General features: G+C 32.7%; 3 protein-coding genes across 4 annotated transcripts; 1 reads left to right on the top strand and 2 right to left on the bottom strand.

The window, feature by feature from the left end:
* Positions 1–247: 247 nt before the first annotated feature.
* On the bottom strand, positions 248–7959 carry LOC132716491 (uncharacterized). 2 transcript variants are annotated; one of them, XM_060699776.1, is made up of 5 exons: positions 7899–7959; positions 6259–6963; positions 4593–4755; positions 2443–2628; positions 248–608 (listed from the first exon to the last, which is right to left on the bottom strand). In XM_060699776.1, exons 3-5 carry the CDS (start codon positions 4735–4737, stop codon positions 259–261), a joined length of 681 nt encoding a protein of 226 aa, XP_060555759.1. In that variant the 5' UTR covers positions 4738–4755; positions 6259–6963; positions 7899–7959; the 3' UTR covers positions 248–258. The 2 variants fall into 2 exon arrangements, with proteins under 2 accessions (XP_060555759.1, XP_060555758.1); XM_060699775.1 differs by lacking the exons at positions 6259–6963; positions 7899–7959 and adding an exon at positions 5789–5931.
* Positions 7960–12255: 4296 nt separating this feature from the next.
* Positions 12256–15720, top strand: LOC132716490 (uncharacterized). Its single transcript, XM_060699773.1, has 2 exons — positions 12256–12397; positions 13255–15720. The coding sequence occupies exon 2, from the start codon at positions 13256–13258 to the stop codon at positions 15359–15361; it is 2106 nt and encodes a 701-aa protein (XP_060555756.1). The 5' UTR covers positions 12256–12397; position 13255; the 3' UTR covers positions 15362–15720.
* A 2486-nt stretch (positions 15721–18206) lies between these two features.
* Positions 18207–20334, bottom strand: LOC132716509 (histone acetyltransferase KAT2B-like). The gene is made up of 3 exons (XM_060699802.1): positions 20273–20334; positions 19852–19936; positions 18207–19399 (listed from the first exon to the last, which is right to left on the bottom strand). The coding sequence occupies exons 1-3, from the start codon at positions 20324–20326 to the stop codon at positions 19206–19208; spliced, it is 333 nt and encodes a 110-aa protein (XP_060555785.1). The 5' UTR covers positions 20327–20334; the 3' UTR covers positions 18207–19205.
* Between the last annotated feature and the right edge of the window lie 1099 nt (positions 20335–21433).

Genomic DNA, 21433 nt, shown 5'->3' with positions numbered 1-21433 from the left:
GTTTTTATGTCGTTTATGTTTCAACAAGGCATTTTGCAGTAAATTATAATTGCACTACTGGAACTACTTTTCATATATAATTCTTATATAATTATTTCTTTGTATCATGAAAGTAGCATAAACAAATAACAGAAAATACTTTTTTGTAATGACATCATGAACAAATAATGATTTGATTTGAGTTTATGATATCAAGAAGTAAATGTAAATATCACAGTTGCTTCCAGTTTCTTATTTTTTCTTACACATTACACATTTTTAAAGCCCTACTTTGTGTTCACTGCCGTTGGCATTCAGTGCAGGAGGGGGATTTGGGTAGACTGAACCAGATTGATACACTACTTCACCGTATGGTGGTGGTGGTGCCGTTCCAATATCCTCGACTCCAGGGTATGGTGGAGGTAATTGAACTGATTGCTGTTTTGTTACACATGCCGCAGGCTGGGTACCAGGCTGTGCCAGCTGGAACGGTAAGTGTGCAGGTTGAATTATAATGGCGGACGGGGTACTCGAACCATTCTCGTACACTGTTTGCGTCCCCGACACGGTGCTCGTTATCGCAGTCCCTCTGTCGTAGTCATCTATTTTGTTGTTATGGTAATATTCAACTGGAAAAAATAGATAAATATTAAGTTTATTTGTAATAACTTATAAGTTTGTTGTATTTCCTGTTTCAAAAAGAGTTTGCAGATTTGAATTGACTGAAAGACTGTCTCAACTGTAACACACAGATACCCTTTCCAGTTCAAAAAAAGATAAGCCCGTCGTTACAGTTACATTGCGATACCACTTTAATATATTTATTAATACTTTAACACTTTTCAAATGGTCTCATACTGCATGATGTTTTTTTCACATTAATGTTGCAATGCATTTGTTTAAACCACACTGCATATTACCAATATTGTGATAAACTTCCATAAGAAATGCGCGATATTAACAGTTGACAACACGTATGAGTAGCTTTACCCTTAACCTGCGAAATTTATTAAAAAATGGACTTGTCCAGGTTCCATTTCTGGAAAATGTCAATCATCAGTTAAGGTATATCAGGATTAAAATTTAATACATTGTAGTATAAGAGTCTGGTTAGACTGCACGTGCATGTAGGCTGCCATGACTCTATACTAGAAGCGATGCCTTATCTCTTTTGGCCATATACTAAAAGCAATGTCTTATCTCTTTTAGCCATATACTAAAAGCAATGTCTTATCTCTTTTGGCCATGACTCTATACTACAAGCGATGTCTTATATCTTTTGGCAATGACTCTATACTAGGAGTAATGTCTTATCTCTTTTTGCCATGACTCTATACACGAGGCAATGTCTTATCTCTTTTGGCAATGACTCTATACTACAAGCAATGTTTTATCTCTTTTGGCCATGACTCTATACTAGAAGTAATGTCTTATCTTTTTTGGCCGTGACTCTACTAGAAGCAATGTCTTATCTCTTTTGGCCATGACTCTATACTAGAAGCAATGTCTTATCTTTTTTGGCCATGACTCTACTAGAAGCAATGTCTTATTCTCTTTTTGGCCATATACTAGAAGCAATGCCTTATCTCTTTTTGCCATGACTATACTAGAAGCAATGTCTTATCTCTTTTGGCCATATACTAGAAGCAATGTCTTATCTCTTTTGGCCATATACTAGAAGCAATGTCTTATCTCTTTTGGCCATTACTCTATACTAGAAGCAATGTCTTATCTCTTTTGGCCATAAACTAGAAGCGATCCCTTATCTCTTTTTGCCATGACTATACTAGAAGCAATGTCTTATCTCTTTTGGCCATATACTAGAAGCAATGCCTTATCTCTTTTTGTCATTACTCTATACTAGAAGCAATGTCTTATCTCTTTTGGCCATTACTCTATACTAGAAGCAATAACTTATCTCTTTTTGTCATATACTAGAATCAATGTCTTATCTCTTTTGGCCATATACTAGAAGCAATGTCTTATCTCTTTTGGCCATATACTAGAATCAATGTCTTATCTCTTTTGGCCATATACTAGAAGCAATGTCTTATCTCTTTTGGCCATATACTAGAAGCAATGTCTTATCTCTTTTGGCCATTACTCTATACTAGAAGCAATGTCTTATCTCTTTTGGCCATTACTCTATACTAGAAGCAATGTCTTATCTCTTTTTGTCATGACTCTATACTAGAAGCAATGTCTTATCTCTTTTGGCCATGACTCTATACTAGAAGCAATGTCTTATCTCTTTTGGCCATATACTAGAAACAATGTCTTATCTCTTTTTGTCATGACTCTATACTAGAAGTAATGTCTTATCTCTTTTGGTTCTATCAGTGTAAGGGTTAACATTGTGATATAATTACAATAGATCAAAGTGACTGATTCTTCTAAATGGCCGCGAACAATATGGCCGTCATTAAAAATTGCATTTGTCTATATGGACTTATATGAACTTACTGCTCATCATCAGATATGTGACGCCCCAGAAACAGCTCCAAAACCAGCCAACAAACAACAAAACAGTTGTCACCAACTGCAGAAACCCTACACCACAGCTAGACACACAACTTAAAGCCTTAGCTGACTTGTCCATATCTTCATTTCGAGCACAACAAAACACGCTAACACCGGCAATTGCTGAACCTGAAATCAAAGACAAAGACATAATGCTGATATAATCTTAAAGGAATTCCACTGCGAGTTTTATACATGACGGGGTTTGAGATATATTTCCGAGATTTGCGAACCAATTAATGAAAGTCTGTATGCAAATTGTTATATAATTCCCTCACCCTGTTTTTCTAGAATATCTTCTAAAATAATTCCCAGATTTGATTGGCTGCCAAATGATTAATAAACTTGTCAAAATTCGAAGATTGGTGTGTACATGTAAAAAATGTAACACAATATGCAATATATGAACAAGAATGCACATATAATTTATATACTTTGTGCCTACATGCACGCCTCATATGAGCTCTGGAACAGGACCCGAGCTGGCTTTCAAAACTTTATAAACCGCTTTTTTAAGATTTTTGTTTTTCATCTGATGCGGCATTCACGTCATGTAAAAATATGTAAACGGGTACACTGAAGACCTTAATTAAGGTAGAACGCGACACTGCGATTTTTCGAGTAGCGTCTTGAAAATTAGCAATGTAAAAAGTTGATCATATTTCAGATTAGATTCCGTTGAATTTTGTGATTGATATTGTTACTATGTGTATACGTATGTATGTAGTTAAAGCTTTAATGAGGGTCCATCCGCCCTTCCGGGCACAAAATGCAGCTTGCGCTGGTCGAGTACGCTCGACCCCGGACATGTCACCAGTCATGTCCTTAAAGAGTTAATTTGAAGCACAAAATGGTGATAATTTTACCTCCATGCAATTTCCACGGAGTATTAGCCAAAGATATGAATTTTGAGCGAAAAGTAGGTCACTGTACGGCGGTCAATGAGAACCTAAATGTACAGCAACCTTGACAATATAGGAAAGGTGTTTTAGCCCTGAAAAGGGCTGTTGGTGCCAGCTATAGGCCTGCCTTACAAGCCGTCAATCTGTGCTAGGGGCTCACGCACCCTAGCACACCATCCTCGTCGTCTCAGCCTACTTTGTAGGGCCACTCCCCTCGGCATTAGTCAGGACATCGGCAGCTGGTCCGCAGAAGTGACGAAGTAGTTCCGTAGTTACCGCCCACGGTTGAAGGCAAAATTTAAGTTGTGTCTACCAGCCAAGTTGTAAATCTTCTGCCGATGCCCTGTGCCTTCTCATTCATTCGCGTTCATTCTTCGCGTTCTTCGCGTTCATTGAATGCCGCCCTTCCTTGTCGATCTTGTTTATCATATCATATCATATTCTCAGCGACGTGCACGCTCCGAGGGGAAGTGAGAAGACTATGTGTATACCACACTTGCGAAAAATTATATATGTATATAATTATGCAAATAAAACAATTTTCAAACATCGAAGAATATGTAAAATGTGTACTGCAAATATTTGTGCACATTATATTTAATCAATAAATTACATTCATTTATTTCTTATTGGAAATTTTGACTGAGAATTTATAGAAAATAAATTTCTAATTACCTCCCTTTATTTACACGAAATGTTAAATTGGATAATATCTTTATGAATAATGCTTATTGGAACTTGCAATATTGACAAATCTTATTTTGAGCTTAATATTTATGAAATAAAACCATAAAAATTGTGTTACAGGATCTTTAAGGTCTTCAGCGTACCTATTTATATACTATGACATGACATGAGCCGCAATCTGCGGTCCCGTTCCCGACTTCCTATAGGACGCATACGTATGCATGTTCGAAAAGAGACACTGAAAAATGATCAATATTATAACCAGAACACGTGGATTGATGTAAAAAAAGAGAGAAGGAAAGAAAGAAGTCATCTTTTTATCACTACAATTTGCTTATTTAACCAAAATATTATAATTATATGTAACATCAAATCCTTTTGTTTATATAGTTAATTGTGTAAATGATTTTTGAAAACTGTGTTTTGATTTTTTTGTCCTATAAATGCTTATTTGAAACTTTTTGAAACCAGTTTTGAATAAAAAGTTAATTGTAAGTCACTTACCTAAGCCAGGTATAAGGAAGTTAAACACACAGCACAAGATAGCCAAAGGGATTGGCATTGCTGGGAAGAAGACTCTTTCTGTCTTGCCTTTATAGCCACCACAGCCCCAGCCTGATCCCCAGCCAGATCCGTCTCCTCGGCCCATATTTGACTACTTCCGTTTCTACATAAAATGTGATAATGTAACGAATCAAGATCAAGAGTACATTTGAGCCGCGTCATGACAAAACCAACATAATGGGTTTGCGACCAGCATGGATCCAGACCAGCCTGCGCATCCGCGCAGTCTGATCAGGATCCATGCTGTTCGCTATCAGTTTCTCTACTTGTTATAGGGTTTGTAAGCGAACAGCATGGATCCTGATCAGACTGCGCGGATGCGCAGGCTGGTCTGGATCCATGCTGGTCGCAAACCCATTATGTTGGTTTTGTCGTGACACGGCTCATTTATAAATTTATTAAAGGCACATAATATTATGCTTCAGATAGATGCACAATTTTTCTTAATTCTTTAGAAATGTCAAAAATGTGTTTGATAATGTTTTAATAATGGATTTAGAAGATGTTACACGCTAATTAAGTAGCGCTTGACGTGCATTTATGTGCTGAAAAGATAGCAAAATGTACTCGAAGTAGTATTTTGACTTTCTTACAAAATACTTATTCAATATTAACATACCAATTGCTAACAGAAAAAAGAGGCAAAAGATAGTTCCTCTTTATGGCAAATGAGAATTTTCTTTCCTTTTCTGAAACTGTAACAAAATACCAAACAAGTTTTTTAGAAATAAAAACAGTAGCATTTCTGAAGCATAATGGGCCTTTAAAGTATATATACATGTTATGTTTACAAAAACTAGAGGACGCTTAAATTCAAAAACCTCTTCTTATATTGTCGTAACTCACCACATTGATTTAAGTTAACATGAAATGTATTTAATAAAGAATATTTGGCATTGACTTTACTTTACTTGAAATATTGATAATAGAAATTATTTACTGTAAAATAAAAACCAAACACACAAGGAGGAATGTTCTACACATGTTTTTCTTCACATTGTTATTGATATACGACGCATGATTTAGAATTTTTAAGATAATCTAGAACACAATTGTTTGTTTGCTAGCCTATGATTGCAAATCTTAACTAAGATGAAACTGTGTTATATGTAAATATATAAAACATAAAAAATTACCTTTGTTTGAAATAACAAAATGTGTACTGACGTACGTAATCCCTTTTTTGAAAATAGGCCTTACATATATATGTACACACGGTATTTGCTTTACTTAACCTACTTTTTTATCGATAATCACATACGGGTATATAGCTGATCGATTAATTGGCGGGGGGGGGAATAAAGAATTTATTTATAGAACGTTTGTTATTTCGAAAAACCGGTATGTGCTAGTTTCTACCCTTTAATTACACCCGGAGTCATTTAAAAAGTCGTCTGCTTTTAAAGAACAGAGTAAAAACATTATTTCAATCCCTGAAATCAAAGGGCTGCAGTCACTAACTGTTTTCTGTATTTGTTGTTTAATTTGGAAACAAATCAACAAAAAGTTCTGGGTATGAATATTTCTTACTTGTTACTGATTCTGGAAAAAAAATCCACAATGTGAAGACTATGTTAAGTATTAAATATCTTTTAAAGTTATATACCTCAACACATGTTGTTATCCGTTTTTGTTGTTGTATAATTGTTGATGTTGCTGCTGTTGATGTTTTAGTCAGTATAAATGTAATATGAAACTTGCACAAAATCTAGCTTGCTCTTAGCTTTGAAAAGTAAATCCAGTTCCAAACAATTCATAACAATTTCTAAAATTCCCAGCGTTTTATTTTGTTAACCAAAGGAAATAAATAAAAAAATATACAACAAAAACACAAGCAATCAAAAGCAAAGAAGAACAAAGTTGTTGTTGTATTTTTTTCAAAGTTCTCTTAAGGAAGTCAGGCTACTTGCATTATGTACAAGTTCACTGTAACTAATATGAAAACAAAACAATTATAAATAAATCAATTACAAATAAAAATTGGTAAACAAGATAAAAGTTACTAGTTTGATTGGTAAATATATTGTTCGAAAACGTTTTTGACATTTTCTTTACTTAGTTGGATGGACAACATTGTTAAATGTTGAAGCTTCAGTTCCAGGGTATGGTGGTGGACATGGGTTCACAGGGTATGGATTTCCCGATTGTTGCATATAAACCTGTGTTCCCGTTTGACTGTATTCCTGATTAACAATTACGGACATGGCTGACGGTTGTGAAAGTACAATACCAGTCTGACCTCCTTGACTGACGATAACAGCTTCCGGTGCACCATCTATGTCCTCCGGATTGTTGTCTTTGTAGTATTCACCTGGGATATAATGTTTTGAAGTAATGTTACTCTGTTTTATTTAGTAAGATAAATGTAACAGAAGTTTTATGAGAATGTTTAATGATAATGATAGCCGAAAACTTAACTGGAGATGTAATTGTAAGTTTCAATTCTTTGCAAATTTGTCCGGGTATAATGAAGCACAGGCTACTATACCTATCAAATCGGACAACTCCGCTCAAACCAATGGACTTTCAAAATCCATATCGTTGGCTGACTTCAATATCGTGAAATGTGAAACAGTAAAGAGATCTAGCACATGTTATAGACAAAACATTTGACATGTATGTTAATCAGTATGACTGTAAATTAGTTAATTTGACATTGTATTTGTCAATACCGTGGTCATATTTAGTCAAACATGGACAGAAAAATGTCCAGTTATTTACAGATCTATCAGTAACAGACACCTGGTCAAAATGTCAAAATGATATATTTACTAGAAACTTTGCTCAACTTTAAAGTGATCACGGCATTAGTTAATTATGCTAAAAAGATCGACATACAGGTTTTTAAAGATAAAACGACTTCCTCGTGATGCATTTTATTATAAAGATCGACAGATAGGTTATTAAAGATAAAGCAACTTCCTCTTGATGTATTTAATCAAAAAGGTTGACAGATAGGTTATTAAAGATAAAGCAACTTCCTCTTGATGTATTTACTCAAAAAGGTTGACAGATAGGTTATTAAAGATAAAGCAACTTCCTCTTGATGTATTTAATCAAAAAGGTTGACAGATAGGTTATTAAAGATAAAGCAACTTCCTCTTGATGTATTTTATCAAAAAGATCGACAGACAGGTTATTAAAGATATAGCAACACACTCTTGATATATTAAATTACTGTGGTTATTTGAATATCTTTCATCAAATACATTGCATTATTTGGTTAAAGTTATATAGTTAACTTACTGCTGCTAAAGATAAAATAGTATCCCCAAACACAGCTCCAAACCCAGCCTATAAAAAAACAGAGCTGAAACGCTTTTTAGGCTCCTAAACCAAAATTGACCCACAGTAAAAAAACCCCGTCCGCCCCCTCCATATCTTCTTTTGAGCACAAAAACACTTAAACCCGCAATAGCGGGACCTTTTTAAATACAAGTTTTAAAAAAAAAACTTATTAATTTTCAATATGAAATAAACATGCACAAGCTTTATTTTTTATAATAAGTGTTCATCTAACTTTAATTAGTTCATATTTGTCTTAAGTAGGATTTGTGCTATGGTAAATGTATATTCATTTTGAATAATTTTGATTTATTTGTAATGACTTAATAAAATAAAAACTCGAGCTATGAAGTGAAAAAAAAAAACACCAACATTTCAACAATATCTAATTCTTCAGCCTTTACTCGGCTAAATTTGCTGAATGAACATATCTTACTTTGAATTAGGAACTGTCCATTTTAGGTCAAAGGGATTCCACTATAAAAACAATAGTTATAAGTTTGAGAAACTATGAAAACGTATTGACACAGGTCAACTTCAAGTGACACTGCGTAAAATAATGCTTACCAAAACCTGGTATCAGGAAGTTAAGTACACAGCAAATTAGAGCCATAGGTAAAGGCATCGCTGGTACCGCTATCCGATCACTCTTTCCTTTATAATGTCCGGACCCTCTACCGACACCATCACCAGTCCCTATGCCTTTTCCCATTTTTAAGTAACTGAAAATTAATAAATGTTTATTATTGAATACGATATATTGTTTTTTTTGTTAAAATATTCTACTACTTCAGCCACTTACTGCTACTACTACTACTGCTGAATTGTCATCACCCACACAATTAGATATATTGGTTTTTGCTAAAATATTTTACTACTACAGCCACTGACTGCTACTACTACTGCTGCTCCATCCACACACAATATGACACGTGTATATTGATTCTTGCTAAAATATTTTACTATTACATCAACTTACTGCTATTACTACTGCTACTTTCACCCACAATATGATATATTGGTTTTTGCCAAAATATTTTATAACAACAGCCACTGACTTCTACTACTACTGCTGCTTGCCACCATCTCTTTTTCTCTCCTCCTTTTCTACTCCTTTTCCTCCCCAACTCATTCTACTCCCCATTCTCCTCCTTCTCCTAATCCACTATTATTATTGAAGTAAGTGTTCGTTTTTAAGTCTATTCACAGGCAAGCAATTTTCATGGTTTTAATAACATTCGTTCTGTCTTCTTTATAAATGCAAAATATATGTATCCCGCTTCCAAAACTTTTTACCTTTCTGAAAATAAAACCCGACATTAAAGTGAAGTTAAATCATCACTTCATTTACTTCTTTATTAAACTGTCGGATAACTTTCAAATATTTACAAAAAGTTTACGAAGCGCTTTCTTATTCCATTGAATTGCCCCCAAAATCTTGCTTTAAAACAAAGGCGAGTAATTATCATCAGTATTTTGAGAGATTTGACAGACGTCTAAACATACCTTTAAAAAGTAGATACAAACAATTTCACTTTGAGGCTACACTTCTTTTAAAGTCCTTAGACAATGTTACAATGATTAAAAAAATAATATATTAATCAACATTTGAAAAGTGACATCATGCATGACTCGTAAAGACAATAAGGCATTGTTAATAATAATTCATTGTTCATAATCAATGAAAACAAAGTGGCAAGTTTTGCAAAGCAGTTGATTATATCAATGGCATAACTGTTTGTCTATGGGCAGGCATTAAAATGATAATTCTAATTAATGGGCCTAAAAACAAGAGTAATATTTCACCGACCCGATATGGTGTTTCTGTTAAATAAACATGGAAAAAAGCAATTGTAACATCTGGGCTAAATATATAACAGCTTATCCGAAGTTTGACTGAGAAACGAGAATTTACGATTGGGGAAGAAGAAATAAGCAATTGCCAAAAATTGTTGAATCATTTGAGTTGAATTTTACTTTTCTAACGTTAATTGGAAGATGTAAAAATGGTATTTTTTGCTGATTATTATGTATTAATTAATGACATACCTACAACTTTTGGAAGTATTTCAGATTAATCATATAATCGTATGTCATGTGTTATTTCACAATTGATTCTGATTGTCGGAGATTTTTGTCAGTCATAATATTATTGAATTATGCCGTATTTCCCAGGAGGTTACATAGGTTCCTCTGATTATGATCTATTCAAAAGTCACTCGGAAAAAGTTTTCCAATCCTTCTTGTTTCCAAGATAGTTACTAGTTATCGACTAGGAGTTCAAAATGTTTTGTATGTTAAAGTTGCTTACTTCATTTTTAGGCCTCATTTAACATATATGAACATACAAAATGACATCGTGGATGCAACTGATCTCAAAAAAACTGATAACAACATGTTCATTAAAATAGATATCAATGCTCGTAAGTTCTTTCATTTGTTCTACAATTTCCCTCTTCACCGCCTTAATAGTGATAAGTGATTTCTTAGATTGATAATATTGGCATTATTAGCTAACATACGGGCAGTCAGTGAAGTAATATCCGTATGTTTGTTCGACAAAGCTTGATTCTTTCAACAGATTATCTTTGCAACTCACAGATAGCCTACAAATGGATTCCTTGAACTACCACACTGTATCTCACAGGTGGCCTTTGAAAAGAGTACCATTGTAAGTCATAGATAGCCTAAAATGGATTCCTTGAACAGATAACCATTGTAACTCACAGGTGGCCTTCAAATGGATAATTTGAACAGACTACCATTGTAACTCACAGATGGCCTTCTAATGTATGGTTTGTACAGATTATCATTGTTAGTCACGGGTGGCCTACACATGTTTTTGTACAGATTATCATTGTAACTCACGGGTGGCCTACACATGTTTTTTGTACATATTATCATTGTAACTCACGGGTGGCCTATACATATTTTGTACAGATTATCATTGTAACTCATAGAAATGTGCTTTTCTATTTGTTGTGTCATTAACTAGCTGAATGGAATAAGGAACGTGATAAAACAACGTTTTATCGTACATACAATTTCAATAAAATGCCCTTAAAACTTGCATGATAAAACAGAAATTAATCCTAAATATTTTTCTGTTTTGATAAAAAGATAAAAAGCCTTAACTATTTTATTTTCAAACATTCATCGTATCTTGTGTGATTCGCCGATTCAGCAATAAATAACTATTAGCGGCACATTGTTAACAAAAAATAAACACTTATTTATTTTCAAAATACATATTTCTGTTATTTAATAATGGCATGGCATGGCACACCGATTACATCAATCACAACTTTTTGGTCCTTGCCGTCAATGTTAAAGGGACTCCACTGAGGTTTTTGACATGATGGGACTGAAAATATTTTTTCCAGATAAATGTACCATTTGATGAAGGATTAGACAACAAATCTTTGTGCAAAATTTCAGATCATACGCGCACTTCGTTTTTCCAAAATAATTATTCAAATTGTAAAAAATGACCCAAAATGAAAAGCGTTTAAACGCTTTTCACTCAAATCGGTCTAAGAAAAGCATAAAAATACGATTTTCAGTTTATTTCAAAGTATATTTCTTAACTATCTTTGCATATATTTCTATTTAAAGTCCCCCAGCTCATTCATTTAAGAATTTTAAATGTTATGCTTTTAGGCTTTTAAACCTCAGTTGAGTCCTTTTAAGATTTATTTGCAGTTTTATATATACATGTATATATACTAATTATGTGAAATAATGGTACAAAAATGGATATATTTCAAAATTAGCATAATAAATCTCATCAATTTTAAACATATATTCAGAATGAATTATATCTCGATAATTATTGGATGATGTCTCAAAATGAAGATAAATATTTCACAGGATTTCTGGCCCATCCGCCTTATTGTTAAAATGACTCTAGTTCTTAAATAAGATGATACTGAAATAAGTAAAATTATTCCTAACTAATGAAAACATATTTGCTGTTGTTTTATACAACTGATATTAAAATTAACCAATAACGGCAATATCTTTCAAACCGGATGGTTACTGTGTATGTGTTTTTCCATGCACGTGCAGAGATGCTAAATATTATTGTAATTGAAAGAGATAATATATATACATATGCGATATATTTTAAACTTGACATTTACGAATACTAAGTATCTACCATGTCTACAGCTTCATCATTAGCGGTATTGCTTAATTTACGAGTGGTCGCTGAAATAATGCTCGGAGGCAATCATAACTTTTCGCCTCTTTCTTCAGCTATTGAATAGAGGGCATCAGGATGAATATCCAAGGGAGTTAAAGCTGAACCCGAGTAGTTACTTATATTACAAGAGTTAACTTTTCGTGCATTGAAAATCGAAAGAGGAAGAGTAAATTGGAATTTTTCCAAATCACCCTTGGAAGTATTTGTTTACCGTCAGTCAAAACATATCAGAAAAATTGATACATTTCAATTAAAAGTAAGTTTAATTTATATCTAATAATTTATACTGAATTTTCATTTATTTATTAATACTACATGTTTGTTTATTTTCCAGAAGTTTTGTAAGCTTAAATTGCGACGTAATAAATGAATTATGATCGATAGAAACATAAGAATTGTAACGATAGAAATCGTTTCATTTTGAAACTATACTAAGTGGTACAGATAGCAAATAAATCTATGAAGCAAGTTAAGCAATTATTTCTCCTAGGACAGTTACTACAGTTTTAATTTTTGAATATCAATTTTCAGAAATATTCTAATTGGTACTTGTTAACTGTAAAAAGAAATTTTTTGATACATAATGCTATTATTGTATCTATGTAATATTTCCTATACCGCATTGTCATAAATGACATGTAAATTGTGTAACATTAATGAGGAGCTTTCAAAATTAGCAAATGTTTTTGTGTGCTTTTTTTTCAAAACTGAAAGAGGAAGTAAAACTTTTGTTTGGTATATTGATATTATAATTCATTTTTATATTATCATACTTTAATGGGTTAGTTTTGGCATATATATTAGTAAAATACTCACATCATCAATGCAATCTTAACTCTTCATCTTATTATTCTTAAAATCAGATTTGTTATATCAAAGATAATTTAAACAACAAGTATATAACATGTTGATTAACATAAAAACACTGGTAATATAATAAAAGAAGAGATACAATGTACAATGTTCTATTTTTAAATAACTGATAAAAATTCAGGTCACTTTTTTACACAAGTGTAATGTCTGGTAACAACAAAAATTACGTACTTTATATTATCATAAACTCATTCATGATTCTTATGTTTTGACAAGGCTACATATGTTTTATCATTACAGAATGTTTCAGTCACCTGAATATTGCAAAACTTTGTCACTGAAATTATCTGAGGTATTAGAGGATGTTGGTGTTAATGAGAAAATGGTGTTGAAAAGAAGAAGAACATGTATGCTAAATGAGAGTTTAACAACGATTTCATTCAGATCAATTGGTAAAAAAGTAACTGATTATATTCTTGGGAGTCAGTCTGAAGGTACCACTACTATAGGACTTGATTCAGATGTTGACAGGGTGATTGTAGATTATGATTATAATGTGATACAAGACTGGGCAGAGTGGAAACAAAATAAGAGAAACCTTCTTCTGATACAGGATGAGAATGTTACACCAGGATATTGTTTTTTACAACTACTTCGATCTGATGAACCTATTTTTGAGACAAACATTCCTAATGAACATTACATAAGAGATAGCAATGGGAGAATATTATTAAGACATTCATTCCTAACAAGCATTTTCCGAGAAATTACTGAACAACACGGACCATCAAATGCTGTCTCCGGGGTAAATGGATACTGCGACAATGACATTGTTTTTGCTTTCCCTTGTAATTCATGGCCACAATCAACATCACATTTTCTAGAAAGAGCTGCTGTTATGAGGTGGTTATCATCTGAAAGTATCAGATATGCTGGTAGCTATGATTGTTTTGTTGTTGGTGCCTGTAGCAAAATTGCTGCTTATCCAGAATTAGAGTGGAGACTATCTACTTCTCTACCAGAGAGATGTTTGATGTTCAATCTAAATATTACGCAATTACAATGCTATGTTTTAATGAAAATATTTTTGAAAACTTTTTTGAATGCACAAAATGTGAGTGCCCTTTCAACTTTTATGTGTAAAACCGTTTTATTACATTGTATTGAAAATACAGAACAAAACATATGGAAAAGGGACAATCTTTTTACATGTTTATCTTACTGCTTGCTAGAACTCCATAGCCATGTTCAAAATGAAAATTGCCCGCATTTCATTATTTCTGATAACAACTTAATGGCCGGACAATTTACAGCTGACGAGAAGCGAGACGTTTTAAAGAAATTATGTTACATAATAGAGAGCGATGATAGATGTTTACTTCAAATAAAGATGGATAGTATAAGCCAGAGACTACAGGTCAAGCTAAGTACATTTGTTCATCTTACATACAACATTCCAACCTCACTTGAGATACACGAAGAATGTTTGTCTGAACTTTTCATCGGTCTAATGAAGGAGATAAGCGGGGGAATATTAACGCTAATAAATAACTTGTCAAATGATCATATATGTTATCTTAAGCAAATTATCTTAAAGCTCACATACTACAGTACAAGCGAAAATAGAATGGAACAGCTTGTAAGTCGTTATCTGGTTCCATTTTTATATTCAACACTAGGCCTTATAATGGCGTCATCAAGTATTGAACAGAATAATACAGTTCAATATGAAGCACTTCAGTGGCTTACATTGGGTTTGAACTCAGATGTTACATCTGGCAGATTAAAACTAGCTTCAATGTTCTACAGTGTAGGTGATATGGATAGAGCAGAGTTCATTCTGAGACAAACTGAAAGTCGATATAACTCTACTGTTGTTGAACCTGTATGTGCCTGCTGGCCTCATCCACTGTCAAGTCGGTCTGCTGAATTTATGAGAAAATGCGATGAATTAAGAGAAAATTGCATCAACAGTATCGCATCATGTTGTGTAAAATTCACGCAGAAAGAAGTAAATTGTGTGCCTCGAGAATTACGGTATGAATTGATGAGATCTACACGAGATGATACGGCACACAGAAGTCCATATGAAAGGTACTGGATGGATTATGCTGTTGTTGATTCCCTCCCTTTTCTCTACTTTTTACAGTACAAGACATACAGTTATCTACAAAGACATCAGGATCAACAACGGGCACTTAGTAACCTTGTGAAGGTTATATTTACAGGAAGAAACTTTGGTCACAGGGAGACAGCTCTCAACCTTCTCGGTCAATGTATGGAACAAGAGGACAAACCAAGGGAAGCATTACAGTGCTATATGCTTTCCCTTCAACAAAGAGAACGAAACAATGCGGCAAAGTTTCATATTTGCAATTTACTTAGAAAGTATGCTTCAAACATGTAGACGTTCAAAGTTCCCTCTACGGGTAAAACTGACAAAGTTTGAGTTAAACGTTAGAAACTTTGTTAAATTGTGTACTTAACCAAAATGTTGTCTCTTGTTAGTTTGCCACAAACATTCAGTAAATTTGCAGTTATATTTTCGTATTATATAATGCCGTGTTAACAAACAAACCAAAGTTGTATTGTGATCATATCATTATAATTAACATCACATTTGTTAAGTTCATGTAAATATGATATAATTTATCCAAGGCTAAAATCATTGATGAAAATACAATTTATTTACGATGTGTCCGCTGTTTTGATTTAAGTTTATTGTTGGCTGCAATAAAACTAATATAAACTAATAGAGAGTTTCCAGCTTCCATTGTGAAAAAGGCCATTGAATCCTCTTCCTTGCATTATATCAGGTAATATATCAGGTACAATTGGGAACCAAGGCGGAGCCACAGATCTTACGTAATCTATCTGAATAGCTTCCTTATGTGAACGAATTGAACGTCTCTGACAGGATTTGAATCATTAACGGTGATAACCAGTAGCTAATGTCAAAAACCTTAGGCTCTCGGCCCCAGAAATAATAAAAATAGAACTATATAGTTCAGCGGAAATCAAATCGATAGCTAGCTCCGAACAATCGACCGAGGACATCTATTAAATCGGACTTCTGTCATCTGATGTTTTTTCTAGTCAACCTCGGACAACAAGTTCACCTCGGGAATAATGTCAACTGTTGACATTGAGTCTAGTCCTTTGTGGAAAAAAATAAGTCGAATGTTAAAATATTATATATTTTCGTGTCCGCATTGCTCAAGTATTCTCATATAAATATAATGATTATTAATATTGACGTTGTTTTTGCGCGGGGCATAATAAACATAAAGTCACTTGTCCATCATCGCTATGTTTCAATCCTGCCAGAGATATTGATGTCAGGTGAAAGCTATGAGCCATTTAGCTAATAGAGTGTAGGTGATTCAACTCTGGAGCCCGCTCGTGTAAGAAATAATGCACGTTAAACACCATCAGTAAGACTGGCATGACGTGAAGTCGCCATGCCAGGGTCGATTGAAATATTAATAAACACTTATAAAAGCAATGCATTGTATTTAATTGTTAAGAAGCATCTCATTTCTACTGCACGACTTGTAAAACGAAACATTTTTAATAATCAATGTATACAAAGAGGTAAGCTTTGCAATATCACTAATTGCCAGTGATACAAAATTACGTGCACGTAAGATCGTGTGATAAATCTTTTTTTTTTTGAAGAGTAGAAACTTCAGAAACGCTAAAAAGGGCAAAAATTATTAACTCTATGAACCTTAAGCATAAAATTGGTTCAACAAAACACTAACAGCAATTTCTTAAAGTACCTGTATTTGTATTCTACCACTGGGCATTTTTTATATTTAGCATTTTAAAGTGACACTATACTCAGTTGTGTCATTGTCAAGTTAAGCTGAATAGACTTAATATTTCAAAGATTGACTTTTATATTGGTGATGACTAAGAGTTGATTTGACATGTTTAAGATAAAAATAAATCTGCCAAAAGTATGAAAATACTGCCCACTTGTTTTATAAAGTAAACATTTCAGGTAAATTCCCATGACATTTTGCAGAAATTTCCTTATTAGTTATTTATCGTTCATGCAAAGTAAAACATAAAGTTAAAGGCAGTATTGCAAAATGTAAACTTATTTTGACTTCACCAGTTCACTTAAAACCCATGTCAGAATTATTGGCCTTGGAAAGTTTCAAATTGGTATTTTGAGAAGCATGCATGCAAAACATTAACCCTGAATTTTTCAAGTTAAAAAAGGATCATAATTCTGCAACCAATTATGCTCGCAAATACATGTGTGTGGAGTTAAAAGCAAATATCAGTAGTGGTTGGTGAAATATGTTGCATGCAAAACTTTAACCAAAGCGTTGCATGGAGGGTTGAGTGAGAGGGATAGCCCTATTCTTTAACAATGGGGGAATTTGTCCCAGTTGCAAAAGTCTTATTTCAGAAAGGGTAATAATCAGTAAAATTCACACTTACTCATGGATCTTGGACACTGACTTTCAACTGTAACACTGTAGACGTATGTGAAGTTTAAGTGGTCTAATCTAGTGATACATTTACAATATGAAGTTTTACTGAAAACATTAATCTTTTAATTTTTGTAGCATAACACAAGTAAGAAGTTTATTTTTTTTATTTTTGTTACCTTCATATACGAAGTACATACAATTAAAAAGGGTAAAATGTATTTAACATACTAAAACAAATGTGATGTGGTTGTGAGGGTTTGTTTCCAGTAAAAATCATAAATAATACATGTATCTATAAATAAGAAATTTCACATGTGTCTTTCATGAATTTGCATGAACGAAATTCTTGATATTGTCTTGTACTAATGTATTCCCTAAGTAATAATTTCATACATGCGATACTTTTTGTTTTGCAACAATTTGAATATGTTCATTTCTTTACATTAATCTTTATCTTTTACTTATTAAAAAATGTTTATTGGTTTAGAAACTATTCATGCTGTGTAAATATTAATTTAATTTGCATTCATCTTAAATTCAGTCATATTACAAATAATTCTTTTTTTTTATTTTACACATAACATGATGAATTTGTATATTTTACTTATTTTGCTTCGCATTTAAAACAGTCAATCAATATAAATCCCGTTGATTTCAAAACAAAATTATACAAAACAAAGATACGTTAGGCTATTAAGCTATCAGTTAAACAAAGCCTGTCAGACTGCAAAGATGTGCATGCTTTGCTCTGTACTAGTGGCATAGACTTATCACTTTCAGTTCAAGCTGGTTCATACGTTCAAAAACTAGCATTTTGTCATTTTGTTTAATTCACTATTAATCAATTTACCTTGATATCAGTACAATATTTATAACAAAAATATTTCCTGCTTTCCTCTCTACATTAAATGTATATATTTTTGCTTTTCTTTCAGAGACAAACTTTCAAAAATATAATTAAAATGATAAAATATAAATATATTTACATTAATATCATAGTTCAAATTATATTGAAAATACATAACATCTTGTAAAAGTCATGAATAATAAACTTTAACAAAGGAAACAGTACACTTCCATTTTACACTTTTATCACCAAACTTTATGTTGTGAAGAAAAGTGTCTTATTAGATAAACCCTACGCATTCTTTTTCTGTTTCTTCGACTACTGAATATACATTGTAATAACAATCACTTTTACAGCATTTAGAAGTACCCATATAAATACCCTTCATACGTTTGTCCCTCCTTTTCTTTTTCTGCAAACGTGTGCATATATTTTTCACACTCGACTGTCTCAATTTCAATCTCTTCCACTTTTCTTCTCAACTTCAACACTTCTGAAGTTACAGCTTGAATCATCAACCATTAATTAATATTTGACTAAAATCAGAGGTCTAAAGCATCAGTCAGTAAATAACGTCAGTGTTATCAAACTTAAACTTTCATCTCTTAATAGATTAAATTTGTAAAACTTGCATCCTCCATCAAACTTAACACATTTCAAAGTCAAGAGACATTTTCATACATGTATCTTTTTTGATAAAGGTTCAAAATATTTTTTATCTAAAACAAATAACTTAAATATGACTTTAAGTAAAACTTTAATGAAATTACTGTCCTGTATGTTCAATTTAACATAGATTATAGATTGAGTTAAGAACATTTTTCTATTTGAAATCGTGATTATTCTCAAGTTGACTTATTTTAAGTCTAGTCCAATTTCAAGCTTGACGACCTTTGAAATTACCTAACACCAACAGCTTAAACCACAACAGATTTTAAAGGAAACCTTATGATCCATCATCTGTCAATCAGAGAAAATTCTTTGAGTTTATTGTTGAAGAATCGTTCCATGGTGTTGGCACATTTATAATACTCTGTATCAGGTTTGTTATAAGAACGACAATTTGTGAAGATTCTCATCATGTCGGCCATGAATAATTTCTCGTGAACATAGTATCTGTTCTTTAAACGATCTCCCATTGTTCTAAGATCTATAAATAGAATTTGCAACTGATTTAAAGTCAATTTAATCAATACATACATAAAATCTACAAAAATATTTTTTTTCTTAAAGCTCCACATTTGACATTTGTAATGCAAAAGTTATCCTTAAAAAGAGGGTTGAAAAGTATGTTCTGAAAAGATTAATGATTGATCATTTATTTTCGGTTGCGTTTAAAATCACACCGACAATTGATGGTCATATGGCAACGTTGGTAAAGGAAAACATCAGGTGCCCCTTTTCAGGCACCTGAGTAAAAATCAAGTGGGCATTCATGATAAAACTTTATAACAGAAGCTTGGGATCATGACATCCTGAAAACCCTTAAAAGTAACAAAATATTAAAATATTCTGAATTTAAAGCAAGAAAAGTTAACTTCATAAATGTAGCAAGGGAAAAAGCATAAAAAAGATAACAAAGAAAATACATATGTCACTTACCCATAGGAAACTTGATGTAATCATAATAATCAGGGGCTTCAGCTTTCTCCACTGGTTTCAGGAAAGGCCAAGCACTAGCATGAGTCTGTAAAACACAGGGAAGTTGTTTTTTTCTATTACAATGCAAGTCTAATTTGGCTAACAGTCATTTGAATTAAATGTTTTCTGTATGAATTTTATTGAGAACTTCTCTTCAAACTCGACAAACACTTTTAATGCAACTACTTATATATAACAATTGAAGGGAAAGAACTCTGATAATAAGTATGGGTAATTCAATATCTCGGGAGTTATCAGAAAATCAAATTGCATACCTAAAGACATGCAAAAAGTGATACAGTTAAAAAGAATGTTTCAAGGTCCTATTATAACAACAAAGATGCATTCAAATAGTTTTATTACTTTTAAATCATATTTTTACCTTGCAGTGCTGTAGTATTGTTTTAAAGATGTTGTAGAGCTGATCAGAGTCCATTACAGGTTCCTACCTAGACAAAATACATAACATGGCATTATTATATCTCCATCTGTCAACAACGTTACAACAGGTTAATTTTATGATACACCACCTCATACACATAGGAAGAAGTTATAAATGTCAAAACTCTGAATTTTGCATTTAGTACTTCTTAACTCATTGATTTAAAGCTTTTCACAGTATAAAAAAAACTCAAATTCAGAAAAATACCTAAAAAGTTTTACCCATGCATGCATCAGCCTAACTTTATAATTTCTCAAAATCTGTGTGACGAATACATGCGTACTTCATAATAAACCTCTTCAATTAAGAAATAAAAGGTCTTTCTTTTAGTGTAAAATACAGAAAAAGATGCCCTTAATAAATAATACATACGGTTTATTAGGTGCAGGTCTCCAGCCACAGTCTTGAAAACCTAGTATACTCTCTATAGGATTATGTCGTACTCCGTCTTTAAAACACGTCAAACCTGGATACACCTTTGTAAACTTTAGCTTTTTTGTTCTATTATTTTTTTACAATCTAAAACGGACAAACTAAGTTACTAAAGATTTTATCACCAACATAGGTTAGATGGATGCAAGACTAAGTGAATCAGATCATTTTTTTAATTCTAGCAAATTGAAATATTAGTTGCCCCTTGTTTCTCACAAAAGTGAACAGTTTCTTAATAAGCATTGTCAAGCAGTCTTTTTTCAATAGTTGTTTTTTCTTTCTCAGAATCAGGATTTTTGTAGTTTTTTGGGGGACAAAAATATGAGAGAAACAAGAGGGCCATGATGGCCCTGAGGTCGCTCACCTGTATATAGGCCCCCCACCCCCGGGCCAATTTTTACCCAAGGGCTTTTATTTGTTTATTTGAACAGACTGGGTACACACCCATAGGAAGATGTTTCATGCTAAACATCTAAGTTCTAATTAATTGGGTTTTTTAAAAGAAGACTTTTAAAGTTTTTACTATACACATATAGTTAAAAACAATGACACCCCTGGGGCAAGGCCAGTTTTGACACCGGGCTTTTATTTGAACAAACTTTGTAGATATTTACTTAAAGATGTTTCATGCTTAATATCTAAACTCTAGCTATTTGGGTTTTTTCAAAG

This window comes from Ruditapes philippinarum, unplaced genomic scaffold, assembly GCF_026571515.1.
Source record: "Ruditapes philippinarum isolate M1 unplaced genomic scaffold, ASM2657151v2 ctg757_1_1_1_1, whole genome shotgun sequence".
Classification (NCBI taxonomy): Eukaryota; Metazoa; Mollusca; class Bivalvia; order Venerida; family Veneridae; genus Ruditapes; species Ruditapes philippinarum.
Note: the sequence above shows the minus strand (reverse complement) of the source record. Positions and strands in the feature narration are given on the sequence as shown.

Excerpts from the sequence above, each read along its gene's own strand:
- LOC132716491 (XM_060699776.1), bottom strand. The coding sequence starts at position 4,737 with ATGGGCCGAGGAGACGGATCTGGCTGGGGATCAGGCTGGGGCTGTGGT. Across the intron at positions 2,629-4,592 it reads CTTCCTTATACCTGGCTTAG|GTTCAGCAATTGCCGGTGTT; the intron begins GTAAGTGACTTA and ends CTTTGATTTCAG. Across the intron at positions 609-2,442 it reads CACATATCTGATGATGAGCA|TTGAATATTACCATAACAAC; the intron begins GTAAGTTCATAT and ends TATTTTTTCCAG.
- LOC132716490 (XM_060699773.1), top strand. The coding sequence starts at position 13,256 with ATGTTTCAGTCACCTGAATATTGCAAAACTTTGTCACTGAAATTATCT.
- LOC132716509 (XM_060699802.1), bottom strand. The coding sequence starts at position 20,326 with ATGGACTCTGATCAGCTCTACAACATCTTTAAAACAATACTACAGCAC. Across the intron at positions 19,937-20,272 it reads CAATACTACAGCACTGCAAG|ACTCATGCTAGTGCTTGGCC; the intron begins GTAAAAATATGA and ends TGTGTTTTACAG. Across the intron at positions 19,400-19,851 it reads TTACATCAAGTTTCCTATGG|ATCTTAGAACAATGGGAGAT; the intron begins GTAAGTGACATA and ends TTCTATTTATAG.